Source organism: Octopus bimaculoides, chromosome 24, assembly GCF_046866305.1.
Source record: "Octopus bimaculoides isolate indiv1 chromosome 24, ASM4686630v1, whole genome shotgun sequence".
NCBI lineage: Eukaryota > Metazoa > Mollusca > Cephalopoda > Octopoda > Octopodidae > Octopus > Octopus bimaculoides.
The window spans coordinates 6,468,948-6,486,381 of record NC_142951.1 but is presented as its reverse complement, the minus strand read 5'-3'; the positions used below and the strand labels follow the sequence as shown (position 1 = coordinate 6,486,381).

General features: G+C 35.8%; 2 protein-coding genes across 2 annotated transcripts in view; both read left to right on the top strand.

Moving 5' to 3' along the window:
• LOC106868778 (legumain-like) overlaps positions 1–2,730 on the top strand; it is an 11,098-nt gene extending 8,368 nt beyond the window's left edge. The window contains exons 3-4 of the mRNA XM_089341538.1: positions 851–1,015; positions 2,416–2,730. Of these exons, the coding sequence (XP_089197664.1) occupies positions 851–1,015; positions 2,416–2,532 (282 nt within the window). The 3' untranslated portion in view covers positions 2,533–2,730. The remainder of the gene's footprint in view (positions 1–850; positions 1,016–2,415) is intronic.
• A 9,643-nt stretch (positions 2,731–12,373) lies between these two features.
• The window catches only part of LOC149131178 (plasma kallikrein-like), a 10,252-nt gene continuing 5,191 nt past the window's right edge, over positions 12,374–17,434 (top strand). Inside the window, exons 1-4 of the mRNA XM_089340749.1 lie at positions 12,374–12,533; positions 14,455–14,611; positions 15,193–15,311; positions 16,416–16,538. Of these exons, the coding sequence (XP_089196875.1) occupies positions 12,464–12,533; positions 14,455–14,611; positions 15,193–15,311; positions 16,416–16,538 (469 nt within the window). The 5' untranslated portion in view covers positions 12,374–12,463. The remainder of the gene's footprint in view (positions 12,534–14,454; positions 14,612–15,192; positions 15,312–16,415; positions 16,539–17,434) is intronic.

Here is a 17,434-nt window from a genome sequence, read left to right as displayed (position 1 = left end):
TATATATATATATATGTATATTGTATATATATATATATATGTATATATATATATATATGTATATATATATATATATATATATATAGTATATATATATATTATATATATATATATATGTATATATATATATATGTAATATATATATAGTATATATATATATATATATATATATATATATATATATATATATATATATATATATATATATATATATATATATATATATATATATGTATATATATATATATATATATGTATATATATATATATATATATAATATATATATGTATATATATATATATATATATGTATATATATATATATATATATATATGTATATATATATATATATATATATATATATATATAATTATATATATATATATATATATATATATATATATATATATATATATATATATATATATATATGTATATATATATATATGTATATATATGTATATATATATATATGTATCTATATGTATATTATATATATATATATATATGTATATATATGTATATATATGTATATATATGTATATATATATATATATATATACACACATATATATGTGTGTTCACACACACACGCACTTTATTTGTGTATTAAGGCTACCATTGGTTTCATGTTAAGAAAATATCTTAATATCTTAGCAATTTTTCTCGCCGATCACCTGTCGAAATTGGTGTTCCTGTATGTGTCAATTTTTCCATCTAATTTTTGGTCCTGTGCCCCTGCCCGTTCACTGTCTTTGACTTGTTTGTCATAAATTTCTTCTTTTCAATCGAAACGAAGCATGATTCTATTCCGTTTCTCTGCTTTCCTTCCAATTTTTGCTCAACCAGATTCGTGAGATAATCGTCGACACACTCCAGAACATTGTCAGAAACGCAACCACTGACCAGGAATTAATAGACAGAGTAAACCAAGCCAAATATTCGCCTCTTTTCACTTCATGCTACGAGGAAGCTATCGACCATTTGCACTACACATGTGTCGAATTTCAAAACGTGAGCAGACGACATAGCTTTTTTTTTTTTTATATATTATTGTTAATTTTTTTACCCAAGGCTTCTTTCTTGCCTTTCAATTCTTTTTGAAAATATTTTGTCTCGTAGCTTTAGAATCTTTGAGTTCATAGTTTTTTAAAAACATATCGCGGAGAACTCATTCTACCCTGAAACAGCTGTAAAGAGGTCTCCTGCCTGTTTCTATTATCACAAAGGAAAGGCGCTTGCGATTGGAGGACATTGCTGGCGAGCTAAGCAAGAGCCGGCAAGTGACCTACTGCTATGGATGCCAAAACATGGCTATACAAGAGCAGAGCGTCCAAACACGATGTATGTAGATCAACACGACAGAAATACCGGATGCTACTCAAGGACTTCCCTCAACTCATGCAGGACTGAGACGAATGGCATGCGTAGATTAAAAATGTCCGAGTAAGCTCGATCATATGATGATAATTAATGTTCACTCTATCAAATGCTGATTTAGCTTATATATATATATATATATATATATATATATATATATATATATATATATATATATATATATGCATATGTTCTCAATCGCAGAATAATGCTAATAATATAGCCTGAACAGGACAAACTACCCCTATTTTGCAGAGAAAAGTGTAGGTGGCTAGCACCTACACGATGGCTAGCCACCTACACTTTTCTCTGCAAAATAGGGGTAGTTTATCCTGTTCAGGCTATATTATTAGCGTTATCATGCGATTAAGAATTTAAAATCACTTCTTTAACTTTCTAAGACATCTCAACGCCTCTAAAAGCAAACTTCGTTTGTTTATTTACCTTTGTCGTAATTTGAATTTAATATATATATATATATATATATATATATATATATATATATGAACTGTGAGTTTTTTGCTAAGATTGTTAACAGATACTATATTCTTTTGCCAAATTTTTGGTGATATATATATATATATATATATATATATATATATATATAAACAAATAGTAAATGAGTATATGCATATATACGTACAGGTATGTGCATACCGACACCCACCTGTATGTATAGGTCCATATCTGGGTACAGGACATTGCAAACAAAACAGAGACGAGAAAACACACAAGCCACATAGAGAACATTCTACTTCATCAGCTACCTCCGTTTTAACACCGGCGTTTCGAAGAGCTAGGCAGGACGCATCGTTAAAACAGCTCTTCCCATGGACCGCAAATTAAATTTGTATACACAAATTAAATCTTACCATGGAGGAATGTTGTGGCGGACAAAAAACAAGACAGGAAAACAAACAGAAAAGGCTTTACGGCCAGACGAGAAAAATTGTTTGTGCGTGAACGCTGTGAGGCACGAACTTGAAATATTCTGTTATGTAATATCACTTAGAATTCTTCTCTCACATTTTCAGCATGAATTCCTCTTAACCCAACTTGGTCTATTCGTCAACCTATGTAACGAAAATGTACCAGTCGGTTCCATTACATCAGCAATCGACATGGTCTGTGGCAGACGACACTATATTTGAAGCGTTGTTATATATAAAAAGATATCTTCCTTCACGTCTCCGTTGAGATTGAGGAGAATCAAGATGATAATGGCGTGTTTATTCAGTGGAAAAGAAAGGATATCTTTTGTGAAAAGAACCACAATTTCATTGGTGAAGGAAATATACGGCAGCAACATTATTTACGATAATAAAATTAAAATATATAAAAAAGTAAAAGAGTTGTTTTTCATTGTCGTTTTTTACTTATACTTGTTGCAGTGTCATGAACTGCGGCCATGCTGGAGGCACTGCTTTCAGTCGTGGCCAGCCTTTATAAAAAAATGGATCGCATGAGAGATGGTTCAACTTCAGGTTAACTTACTACTAAAAGAAAAAAAAAATGCAAAGTAATTTTTCGTTAAATTTACCCTTCAGAAAGTCCCGCAGCTCACAATTTATCCATAACTGGCTTAATCGAACAAATCAACCCCCAGCAAATGTATAGGTATATATGTATGTTTGTATGCATATATATGTATGTGTGTGTGTATGTTATACACATGTAATACGAAGAAAGATTGCATAAAGTTGTATTGACTATTTATCTGTAACACAAATCATTTTAATCATTTTAAAATTTGGTGCTTACTTTATTGGTTTTATCTTGCCGAACCGCTTGGGTTAAGTTGCGGGAACGTAAACAAAATGGCACCGGTTGTTAAACAGTGGTGGGCATAAAACTCAATATAAATACAAAGACTCACTCACTCACTCACTCACTCACACACATATAAACATACACACACAGTCAAACGCTCACAAACATACAGATACACATTCACATACAAAAATACATACACACACACTATTCTTTATTTTCCACGTGTCATTTCGTATGAGCGTCTATTTATGTACGTATTTGCGTATATATTTGTATGCGTATGTATGTAAATGTATGTGTGTGCGAATAGGTATATATGTATGCATATATGTATGTGTGTGTGTTATACACATGTAATACGAAGAAAGATGACAAAGTTGTATTGACCAATTTATCTGTAACACAAAGTAAACACACACACACACACACGTATATTTATTCGGTGCGTGTGTAGTGAATGTATGCATGCATGTATGTATGTATGTATGTATGTATGTATGTATGTATGCGTGTTTGCCTGTGTACGCGTGTGCATGTAATTATATAAGTATGTATATGTGCATGCATGCATATATGTATGTATGCGTGCATGCATGTATGTATGTACGTATGTACGTACGTACATGTGTGTGTAAGTATGTATTATGTATGTATGTATGTGTGTGTGTATGTATATATGTATGTATACGTATATCTATGTATGTTTGTGTGTGTATGTGTGTGTGTGTGTGTATGTGTGTGTGTGTGTATGTGTGTGTGTTTTATTGTTTTTATGCTATTTGTTTTTAATCTCGTTCGACTTTTGTTTAAAAAAAACGTCCCATTGTAGATTGTGTTTGCTGTTTCAATCCCTATCACAGGTAGCACGGCACGAGTTGGACCAGCTGTACAACAAACACTCTTGTAAACTTATTTTTCCTTCCTTCCTTCCTTCCCACCCCACTTGTTTCTCCTTTTATTTATTACACAAAAGTCATTCGCAGATCGATATTACGACATATGTGTCGTAAATCGAACCGAGGTGTATCACAATAGATACATATATTTGCTCTGCCGATTCATTGTTCATCGACCTTGCCTTTGCGGTTTCAAGCTTTCTGCTGGCATTTCATTTAAGGCTAAATAAGTATTTTGTAAATACATCCAAAATGTAAAAACAAACAAACAAACAAACAAAAAAAACAGCAATAACAAAACTAATCAAAATGCAAAAACAAAAACACGTTTGCTTCACAACCATGTCATCCTGAGTTCAGTTCCACTGCGCGATATCTTGGCCCAGTGACTTCTACTATGGCCCCAGGCCAACCAAAGACTTATGAGTGGATTTGGTAGATGGAAACTGAAAGAAGCCAGTCGTGTGTATGTGTAACACACCCATACACACACACGCACACACACACGCACACACATATATATGCAGTAAAATTAATAAAAAGAGTATTGCCGTGAGGACTGGAAAGTCCAACGTTTCGGACATAGTCCTTCTTCAGGAGAAAAGCTGAAAAGGGAAAATCTAATGAGAGATAGCTAAATTTTACATCCTCTAAGTTAAAATAATAACTGGCTACAGCTGACAAGGAACGTAAGACCACGTGTATGTATGTGTGTGTGCGCGTGCGTGTGCCTGTGCGTATGTGTGTGTGTATATATATATATTATTTTTACAAATATTTTTATTTTTTACTTCACAACTTTTTTCACTTCACAAAGCCTTTTTTCTATATCCTTGCGAACTTTTTGAAAAATACTATGCCATTTTTTAAAATATGACATTACTTGATACGACCTCAAGCTCTGTAAGTAGGTATTTTAAGCTTTCTCTGTAAGGAGATTCGCCCAATACAAACGCATTACTCGAAACGATCGTATGGTTTTGTACTATTGCTTTTCTTCGGAGCGCTTGAAGCCTAATATCTCGATGAACTTTTTATGTATTTTGTATTCCCACAATAAAGGAACCTGACATACGAAAATCTGTCGCCCACTTTGATTTATGTTATATATGTAACTATCATACATGATAGCTCTGAGACCGGGAGCTATTTATTAACGTAGTTAATAAATAAGTTGGCGTAGCTGACTCCCACTCTGGTACTCATAGCCACCCTATAAATTCCGCTTTCGAAAAAGAAACAGCTATGGATGGAAGCTAAGTTTGGCTAAACGTAGCAGGTGAAGATGCCGTGATAAATTGTGATACTGAGATGGAGGAAATCTCGAGGGTGCGGAGGCCCACGTTGTGAGGGAAGACCAAAAAAAAATATATATATTGTGAGGAAAAGTGCGAGGGCGGTTGTGGTGGGAAAGGAGAATATGCTCACAAACATCGATGAATAAGAACCAATATAATTTCTATTTTCACTTTTGGAAGGTGTTATCCCAGGATGGCTACATTCAAATGACCGGATCAGTAAAATATCAGTAAAATATTTGATGTCTTGCATTCGTTATATCTGCGTAGCTTGATTTTTTGTTTTCTTTTGCCATAGAAATCGACATTACGTACAATGAACAGATGATACATATCTGGAGTTAAAAAGAATTGCTAAGCATATATGTATGTATGCATGTACGTATATATACACATACATACATATATATATATATGTATGTATATATATATATATATATACATATACATATATATATATATATGTATGTATATATATATATATATATACATATACATACATATATATATATGTATGTATATATATATATATATATACATATACATACACATATACATACATATATATATATGTATGTATATATATATATATATATACATATACATACATATATATGTATGTATATATATATATATATATACATATACATACATATATATATGTATATATATATATATATATACATATACATACATATATATATGTATGTATATATATATATATATACATATACATACATATATATATACATATACATATATATGTATGTATATATATATATATATACATATACATATATATGTATGTATATATATATATATATATATACACACTGTAAGGAAAAGAAGGGAAAGAAGAAGACTTCAGTAAATACACATGTTTTTATGACTTCTCCTTTAAGCAAATGCATATCAACATATGGCTGAACATATTTAGCACACACGTGCTAAATGTACGTATGCACACACCTATGCATATAAGCATATATATATATATATATATATATATATATATATATATATATATACATATGCATTTATATGCATATATACGCATATGTATAGACATGCATACGTATAAGCATGTGTAGGGTATGCTTTTGTTTGTTTGTACGCTTGTATGTATGAAAGGAACATGCGTCTGCATAATGCAAGTAACAAAAGAAGATAAAGCGACCTCGCCGATGCCGAATTATCGATTGACCAGGAAATCCTTTCATTTCGTTAAACAGTCCAGAGCAAAGACAAAAAAAAAACAAAAAAAAACGGGGGATTTGTTAGCTGTTACACATAAAAACAGATTTTAGTATTTGGAGCCAAAGCTTACGCACACACACACGTACACACTTATATATAAGTAGGTAGATATGTATATAATAATAATAATAATAATAATAATAATAATAAAATTGATCTCAGAATATAAAAACGGACGAAATGCCGCTAAGCATTTTGCCCGGCGCGCTAACGATTCAGCCAGCTCGCTGCTTTCAATGATAATGATAAGAATAATAATAATAATAATAGTAATAATGCTTTCTACTAAATGCACAAGGGCTGAAATTTGGGGGTTGAAGGGGACTAGTCACCCTCGAGGTTTTTGACGAGAGAAGGACGTACGGTTTTGAAGTCAAACGTCTTTCATCCGATGGGCGACCAGATCGAATCGTCTGAAGTGTAACTGCCCGAAACGGTCGTGACTTCTGGGACTTGACTGAGGAAAGAAGGCCACGAATGACCCGTCTTTTTTTCCCCTTGTCCTTCTAATTGTTGTTTCTCTTGTCCACCTTGTATCATCTATCTGTCCCAATGTTTTATTGTACTCTATTGCATTTTTGTTCCATGTATATATATATATATATATATATATATATATATATTTATATTTATATTACGGAGATGTACTTGCATAGCAAGTGACCTGATCTGAGATCGTGTGCTGGAACGAAAACAATTGCAGCGTGGAAGGTGTTTATAAGCCATTTAAAATAACACACAAAATCCGTTAGATTCACTTCAACATTTAAATTTAATTTGTCAAAATATTTTCGTCGCTTTGAGACCGCGACCTGTTCACTGACAAAATGCAGCACATAATTTTGTCAGTGAACAGGTCGCGGTCTCAAAGCGACGAAAATATTTTGACAAATTAAATTTAAATGTTGAAGTAAATCTGACGGCTTTTGTGTGTTATTTTAAATGGCTTATAAACACCTTCCACGCTGCAATTGTTATATATATAATCGAACACACGATTGCGAGATCGTGTGTTCGATTCCAGACGGTGCGTTATGTTCTTGAGAAAAAACACTTCATTTCACGCTGCCCTGCGATCGTTTCGATATATGAGGTGTGGCTCACTTGTGCACCTGTATAGGCAATGGTGAGGTGAAGGAGGGAGTGAGCTGCGTGACGTAATGTACAACACAAACATTTGAACACTATAAGCAAATCACCCGCGTAGGTTGTTCAGCAAGAAATTGCAGAGCTATCACTCGTCGTAAGACGACGGGAGGGTCCGTAGTGTGGTGTGTATGTATGTATGTGTGTGTGTATGTGTGTGTGTGTGTGTGTGTGTGTCCTTGGTCATCAATCAAGGAAGACACTCCGTGAAGCTTCTTTCCAGAATGTTATTTGCCTCTTGTACTGCAGACTTGACCGCACGGTTGTGCTTCGATACTTGGTGGTTTGTAAATGTTGTCGAAGGATATGATGCGACATCCAAATATTTCTTGGAAGAGTATGTTATACAGTATCTCACAGAAGTATGTACACCCCTAAAACATTTTTCAGTAAAATTGCTATTACTCTAATAATATCGAAGGAAATCAAACGAAATTTATACTGAACTAGCAGCTAAGCCCGGTTTCACCAGGTGAGAGAACGACGCGAAGAGAGAAACGAAAACATAAAAAAGAGGAAGAAGTGGATACGAAGTGGTGTTTGGGCGACGGATCTTGGTAGAAAAAAAAGAATGTCATGGTGAGTTAGTAAGGAGAGCAAAGCAAGACTGGACTTACGTGGGCTGGCAGGACGATGAAAAAATTGCGGAGTTGAAATTGGAGCAGTTGAAGTTGCCGTTGTTATCATTAGAGGGCGTCTTGGTAGACAACATTCTTCGTCCTTCCCTCGGGTGCACAAATAGAAAGACCATGGGGACAGCCAACGTACAGTTGTGCGTGTGAGAATACTTGCTCTGTCAGATTCAAACCAACCTCTTGCACTGATTGTCCCTGCGCCTTGTTGATTGTCATGGGAAAGCAGAGTTTGATGGGAAATTGCATCTTTTTAAACTTGTAGGCCGTATCGGAGTGCGTAAGGGAGATGGGAGTTATAAGTATGTCTTAGCCAGCGGCCGGTTCATTCAAGATTGTTGCCTACAGAACTCGGGAGCACAATTTTTTGATAATCATCTGCGTACCATTGCACATTATTGAAGCATCTAAATTCCTAACAGCATGATTGGCGCGCTATGCGGGTTCCCCCTTTTGTCAGATTTGTCATGGGCCGGCCGCTCTATCTCAGATACATGGGAAGCTGGATTAAATTTTTTATTAACACAGGGGAGCCGAAATAAATGTTTTCAATGTCCAAGGAAAGCCAAATCGCGAAAAAGGTTGAGAAATGCTGATCTATAACGATGGTTTTTATTTAGACTCATCGTAAAAGTAATTATAATGAATTGCTTAATATAAAGAAAAGCATGTTTTTTTCAAGCAAATACAGTTAGAAAAAATATTTACCACAAGGAGAAAGAGACAAAAATAAAATAACACGTGTCAAAAAAATGTTTTCTTTCTAAAAACTTCAATGACGTTAACTGGAGTGTGGAGTTCTAGTAGACGTCACTCCACCTTTTGATTTATCATTACCATTCTTTTCGTTCGATTTTATTTTTCCTCCACTTTTGTGCTGTTCCCTCTGTGTTTCGACCCTGTGTGGTTAATAAAAAAATGAAGTCGTCAGGTATGTATATGTATGTGTAGTTGTGTATGCGTGTGTCAGTCGTCAGGTATGTATGCGTAGATCTGTGAGTATTTAATAACGTACCGTGATAATATATCTGTATTTTCGTATGCAGTGTAAATTAATCCCCCAAAAATTACAGTATCCAGATGAGATTGTTTCAGTTTTGATATTGAAATAGTGGAAAAGTTTCATTTTTAAAGTGAGAGTATTTGACATGAGTGTTTTTGTTTCACTTTTGACACGTAATACTTAGATAGTGGAGGAGATATTATGTTGCTGTGGGCTCGAACTATGCAAGAAGGTAAAAATTTTTTTTGACTAAAACACAACCGGGACCCTAAGTATGGCATGTGTAAAATTTGAATGAAGTTGGTTGTGTAGTTCTGGAGTTTTAGGGATTCACACGCACAGACACACACAGACACGTAGACATACATTCTCATTTTTATATATATATAGAAGATAAAATATATTATACATGCCAACATTATACAAATTTGGAACACAAAACAATAAACATTTTCAAAGATATGAACGAAATATTAAATTTCAAATGATACCAAAATATGTACACCTTAAAGGATTCTTTGCTACATTCAATATTTGGTGTGACCTGTTCTTGCTTTCAATGACTGCATTAAGTTTTCTGGACATACAGTCGACTGAATTTCCGCATATAACCGATGAAATCGATCTCCATTCATCATGAATGATATGTCTCTCGACTGTGATACAAAGCGGTTTTTTTTATCCTCAACCTTTTGTTTTTCAAAACACCCCACAGTTGTTCTATTGGGTTTAAATCAGGTGACATGGTAGGCCAAGGCAATACTTTTGCCTTTTTATCTGATAAAAACTTAGTCGTCAGCTTTAAAGTGTGTTTGGAGTCATTATCATATTGGAACATAGAATATCTTCTTAGTTCCTTGATGGTTTCCAGCATTGTTTTCTGCAATATGTCACAATAAAGCCTTGAATCCATTGTTCTCTCAATAACTGTGAGTCCTTCCACACCAGCCGCATTCATGCACCCCCAAAGCATAACAGTTCTGCCGCCATGTTTCACGGTAGGGACGGTGCATTTTTACGGTGCATTTGTCGCTATTATCTTCACCTGGTCGTCACCATACTCATTTAATACCATCTGACCCAAACAAGTTGATGTTAGTCTCGTCAGAAAAACGAATTTTATTCCAAAAACTTCTTCCCCTTACTTACATAGGTTTCGGCAAAAGAAAGACGACTTGATTTATGCCTGGTAGTAAGGAGAGGCTTCCTACGAGGAATGCGTCTATGAAGACCACACTGGTTCAAACTTCGGCGAACTGTTTGGGCGGATACACTCTTTCCACTAACAGACGACACTTTTGGGGCCAAAGATGAAGCGTTACGACGCCTGTCGGCGAATATCACGCGCAGTTGAAATAGAAGGACGACTTGAAAGATGTTTATTGCTTAACCGACCAGTAGCTTTGTACTTCTGAATTACTTTAGTAACCGTGTTTGCGATAATATGTATTCGTTTGCTAATTAACTCGTATCCTAAACCATTCTTGTGCAAATTAAAAATGATTTTCTTCAAATCTTCAGACAATTCTTTTCCTTTCCGTGTCATTTTAATCACAATGAAGAAGATTTCCACTCCGGTACACAAATCAGAATTCCTGAAGATGCAATGACAAGAACCGGTGCAAAAATGCCAGAAGAAATAATTTATTAGAATTGAAATTATCAGCGAAATCTGAATTTGGTGAAAAAAGTGGATAAAATATCGAATATAGCAAATTTCTTTTAGGGTGTACATAATTTTGTAACGTTTGAAAATTAATATTTCGTTCATATCAAGGCGGCGAGCTGGCAGAAACGTTAGCACGCCGGGCGAAATGCCCAGCGGTATTTCGTCTGCCGTTACGTTCTGAGTTCAAATTCCGCCGAGGTCGACTTTGCCTTTCATCCTTTCGGGCTCGATAAATTAAGTACCAGTTACGCACTGGGGTCGATGTAATCGACTTAATCCCTTTGTTTGTCCTTGTTTGTCCCCTCTATGTTTAGCCCATTGTAGGCAATAAAGAAATAAGAAACGTTAGCACGCCGGGCGAAATGCTTAGCGGGATTTCGTCTGTCTTTATGTTCTGAGTTCAAACTCCGCCGAGGTCGACTTTATCTTTCATCCTTTCGGGATCGATAAATTAAGTACCAGTTGCGTACTGGGGTCGATCTAATCAACTGGTCCCCTCCCCCAAAATTTCGGGCCTTGTGCCTAGAGTAGAAAAGAATATTTCGTTTATATCTTTGAAAACGTTTATTGTTTCGCGTTCCAAATTTGTATAATGCCAAATGTTTTGCTTGTTCGTTTCCTATTTTAATCTATATCCACCCGCTCAAGGAGAAGCCACTTCTAGCCACTTTTGATAGGCATTCTCAGCAACAGACATTTCAGCTGCATTTCAAACCGAGTTTTGTGGTAAGTCAAATCGAACACGCATAGTACAGACCTATTACATTACATGATTTGACGAAAACTTCCAGAATATTCTGTGCGTGTGTGTGTATATATATATACACAAACACACACATATATATGCACATACACACATATATATACATATATGTATGTATATATGTTGATCGATTCGTTTTTTTTGGACCCCCCATCCCCACCACTACACAAATCCCACCAAATACGTATTCATTCTTGGCTCACGTTTTAGATCATCACGTTTTGAACGAGGGCGTGCGGATGGGATGGGATGGGTGGGTGGTGCGTAGCTGCGCTTTTTTCGCTACTAACTCCTCCCCCTCTTCCTCCTCCTACCACCACCACCACCGCCGCCACCACCACCACCACCACCACCACCACGACAGTCATTATCGTTATTACAGTAAGAACGATCAACCCCATCACCTTACTCGCGACGCCCTCCCACACATCAACACTATCACCATTACAAGTATATGTCCACTACTTACCATCACCACCACTCCCCGTGCCACCACCGCCGCCGCCACCACCACCGCCACTTCCTCCTCCTCCATTTATTCAACGTGTCTTCTTCCACTATCGACTTGCAGCTGTACAATAAATAGTCTGGTTCTATCCGTAAGTCATATTAAACATATGCATAAAGAAACTCTCCGGCAAAGAAATGGCCGTCAAATCATTCTGTCTTATCGTTTGTCTTCTGTTTATTTCCCATCAAGTGACGGCATGGCAGGGTAAGTTTGATATTAAATATAGGGGACACGGAAAGGGTTTTCTTTAACGTTACTACATTATTTTTCTAAGAATTCTTATGTATGTTCTCTTCTGATTGCAATTATTTGAAATCTTCCTCTAAAGAAAGAGCTGGTTTTTTTTAACAAAGGCACAAAGCTCCATCGTTGGAATGTAAATACCAAAACAAATGTCACATTTAAGACTTGGGAAAAATCTCGCATATTTTTACTGTTCCACTTACAGATTGTATTCGTAAGAGAGTCAGTTGGTTGATTTCTTTTTCTGAGATTCCAAGCTTATCCAGATTAGGCCATTAACTAACAAATCCTAAATGCACCAAGTTATTATTGGTATAAATGTGAATTTGTAATCCAGATATAGAAGCTGGAAAGTTTGAAGCAGTTGCCTATAATATGTATGTATGTATGTATGTATGTATGTATCTTCTATTTTTAATTATTGTAAATCTTCCACTGAGAAGGGAGTCGGATTCCAACAAAAATAAAAGGCTCCATTTTAGGGAGATGTATGTATGTATGTATGTATGTATGTATGTATGTATGCATGTTTGCTTGTATGCATGTGCGTATGTGTGTGTATCTGTCTGTCTGTTTGTATGTCGACCCTTTCTCTTAATTTTTAGTTTATTTTTGACCGGCCACCTTCCCGGTGACAAGATATATATATATATATATGTATATATATATATATATATATATATATATATATATATATATATATATATATATGTATATATGTATATATATATATATATATATATATATATATGTATATATATATATATATATATATATATATATATATATATATATATATATATATATATGTATATATGTATATATATATATATATATATATATATATATATATATATATATATATATTACATATTTATATAAGGGTATGTGTAAAAGTGTCAGAGAAATTGGTATGTATATATCTATGTGTTTGTGTGTATGTATATATATATATATATATATATATATATGCATGTACACACACACATACACACATACATACACATACACACACATATGCGTGTAAATATATTTAATAATATATTAAAGGTATATTTAAAGTTGTACAAGCATCACCTCATAAATGGTGGGTTGCACATATATATATATATTAGTATATTTATGCACTAGTGAGAGTTCGTGGTTTAGTGGTTAGGGTATCCGGCTCATGAATCTAAGATCGTGCGTTCAATTCCCGTTGGCGCATTGTGTCCTTGAGCAAGATGTTTTACTGCACCTTTTTCCTGTTTATCGAGCTGGCAAAAATAAATCGCATCTGCGAATCAATCTTCCACCCTTGTCACATTCTGTATCACGCTGGATCTCCCCGAGAATTACGTTGAGGGTTCGTGTCTCTGAGGAGAGCTCAGCCACTTGTACGTTAATTCCACGAGCAGGCTGTTCCGCTGATCAGATCAGCCGGAACCCTCGCCGTCGTAACCGACGGAGTGCCACTGATACATTATACATAGATATGTATGTTTAAGCGTTTGTGTGTGTATAAGTGTATATATGTTTATATATATATATATATATATATATATATATTTACTCTCTTACTTGTTTCAATCATTTGACTGCGGCCATGCTGGAGCACCGCCTTTAGTCGAGCAAATCGACCCTAGGACTTATTCTTTGTAAGCCTAGTACTTATTCTATCGTATATATATAAATGTACACTAATTTTTATATGAAAAAAAAATATATGGATATATGTATGCATGTATGTATGTATGTATGTATGTATGTATGTATATATTATCTATCTATCTATCTACCTACATACCCCCCCCCCCCTCTCTCTCTCTCTCTCTCTCTCTCTCTCTCTCTCTCTCTCTCTCTCTCTATCTATCTATATAAAATGGCTTCTGCTATTTTACAGAAAGTTTCCGATTCCAGTCGTCCCGAATTGGCGAAGTTGCCAAATGTGAGGTCCCGTCGGCGGTTTTCATTAAGTTCACTGATATGAAATACAACCATAAAGAGTGTGGAGGTGTCGTTTTGGACAGTAGACGGGTGGCTACAGCTGCTCACTGCGTGTAAGTATATATATATATATATATATATATATATATATATGTATATTATATGTATATAAAGCAGTTCAACCGTACACGGAACGATGATTTTCTGGGTATATGATGAGTTAACTTTGTTTATTTGCTTTAATATATATATATATATATATATATATATATATATATATATATATATATATATATATATATATATATATAGGTAAGTGGTAGGTTTGCCTCGATCCTTCAGGGGTAGTCTGAAGCATCCAAGCAACCAGGGGATGTTTAAATCCGGAGGCACTCCTGGGAATCACCTGTATGGGTACCGTCTTGGAAAGAGAGCGTCCAGAGGCAGGTAATATGTTTCTTAAACCGTAGTTTATGTATTTACTTGGAGTAAATATATATATATATATATATATATATATATATATAGATAAATATAAATATACAAATACATACATACACACACATACACATACACACACAAGTGCACACACAGACAGACACATAGACACACACACACACACACACATACACACATACACACACAAACAACGATGTTACCTTTTTAGTTTCTTTGTTTTTTCTTTGCGTTTTAGACTTCCGGACTTGCGAAAAGTGGAACTGAAAACCGGAATTGTCAATTCGGGGAAACGCGGGATCGCATTGTCATGGCGACGAGTAATATCGATGCCTGCCAATAAGAAAGGTGAAAGCTGTAAGTAGCTAAGTCATCTTTTAGCTTTTACTTGTTCCGGTCATTGAAGTGTGGCCATGCTGGGGCACCACCTAGAGAAATTTTTAGTCGAATGGCTTAAGACTGACACTTATTCTGTGGGCCTCTTTTTCCGAACTGCGAAGTTATGGGGACGTGAACAAACCAACAACGGTTGCAAAGCGGTGGTAGGGGACAAAAGCAAACACAAACTCAAATAGACAGACAGACACGCACACGTACACACAGACACAGGCACATACACACACACACACACATACGATGGGCTTCTTTCAGTTTCCGTTAACCTAATCCACTCACAAAGCTTCCGTTGGCCTGTGGCTATAATAAGAAGATATTTGCAGAAGTAGTCTCGCAGTGGGACCGAACCTGAAACTCTGTGGTTGGGAAGCCAACGTCATGCCACACAGCCACGCATGCACCTGTTTACAGCAATATAGATTTGGTTGGGTCGATGCTCGAATGCTCGTATTTAGACACACCGGTGGTGTATGTAGGTGTTCGTCTGTCAGTCAGCACCTTCGCAGTACGCACCACTCTTGTTCTTTCCTACATTCTGTTAACTCGATGTTGGGTCGCTTGTATCACCCACACTCATTTTTCTCCTGTTTGTTCTACCGAACCTGTATGTGTGTATGTGTGTGCATGCATGCATGTATGTATGTAATTATGTATGTGTGTCTTTGTGTTTGAGTTGTATTTTCCCCTTCCCGCCTTCACAGCTTGTTGGGCGGACAATCACAGACAAACAGACACACAAACACACACATATATATATAGATATATACATATATACGACGGGTTTCTTTCAGTTTCCGTCTACCAAATCCACCCACAAGGCTTTGGTCGGCCCGAGGCTATAGTAGAAGACACTTGCCCAAGGTGCCACGCAGTGGGACTGTACCCGGAACCATGTGGTTCGTAAGCATACATATACACGGTTATGCCGAAAGGTTCCTGGCTTTAGGTAAAAGGAAAATACAAGTGGATCAGTTAATTATGATTTTATTCAGCATATTCCCCACCCCTCAGGTTTACACACTTCAGTTTTCCGAAGCTTATTCGTATATATATTATCTTCTTCAGTAAACGATTTGGCCATTATCACGCTCGCTCGACCGATCCATTTTTATAACTGTTACAAAGGAATCGAACTGGCGAAACCCGATGAATCTTTTGTTGACAGAACATGTATGTCCGTTGGATGGGGTAAGCATAACACCAATCTCTTGTCTCCGGACGTTCTGTGAAAGCGGTTACCGCCCTTTGTTTTCACGCGCGCGCGCGGACGTATGTGTGTGTGTGAATGTATGTGTGTGTATGAACTTGTGCATCACTTTCTCCTCCTCTTTTCCCCTCTCCGCCTCTCTGTGACTGTGTGATGTTTTATTAGATCTAACCCGGTCATAGGAAAATTGCGGCCCGCCAGCACGCCTAACGATAAATTTCTCCGGATTTTTCTGTTTGTATTAGTTATATGCGGCCCATCTGATAATGAAGCATGTCTCATGTGGAGCGCTTCTCGAAAAGGGTTGGCCATGCCTGATTTAGCTAACTGTGATCTTAGATTTAGTGATGAAGCTCACCTTGTCATTGTTAAATGGAATGGTCAGAAGATGGATTGGTCAGTATTGAATGTGGAACGTTCTGTAAATGGTGTGGAAAATTCCTTCGGCAGATGATGGAGAAAGAGAAGTAAAGAAGAAGAGGGAGAGATGAAGAGGAAGAAAAACCAAGAGGAGGAAACGGGAAAGGAAGAAGATGACGAAGAGGAAGAAGAAAAGGAAGAAGTTGAAGAAGAAATCTAAGAAGAGGAAGAGTGTAGAAGAGGAACGAAGATGATTATAGTAGTGATAGAAGAAGAAGAAGAAGAAGAAACGGAGGAGGAAGAAAAAAGGAAGAAGAATACAGAAGTAGAAATAAATGAGGAAGAAAAGGGAGAAGAAAAAGCAGTAGTAGTAGAAAAGCGCTGGTTCGTGAGATGGTTGTAATCTATAAACAGTTTTCAGTAGGAACCGGAAAGAGAATCGTGAACACGCAATGCGCATCTGCACACTGAATTCGTAAAACGGAAGAGAAGAATAAAGACGCAATGCGCATGTCAA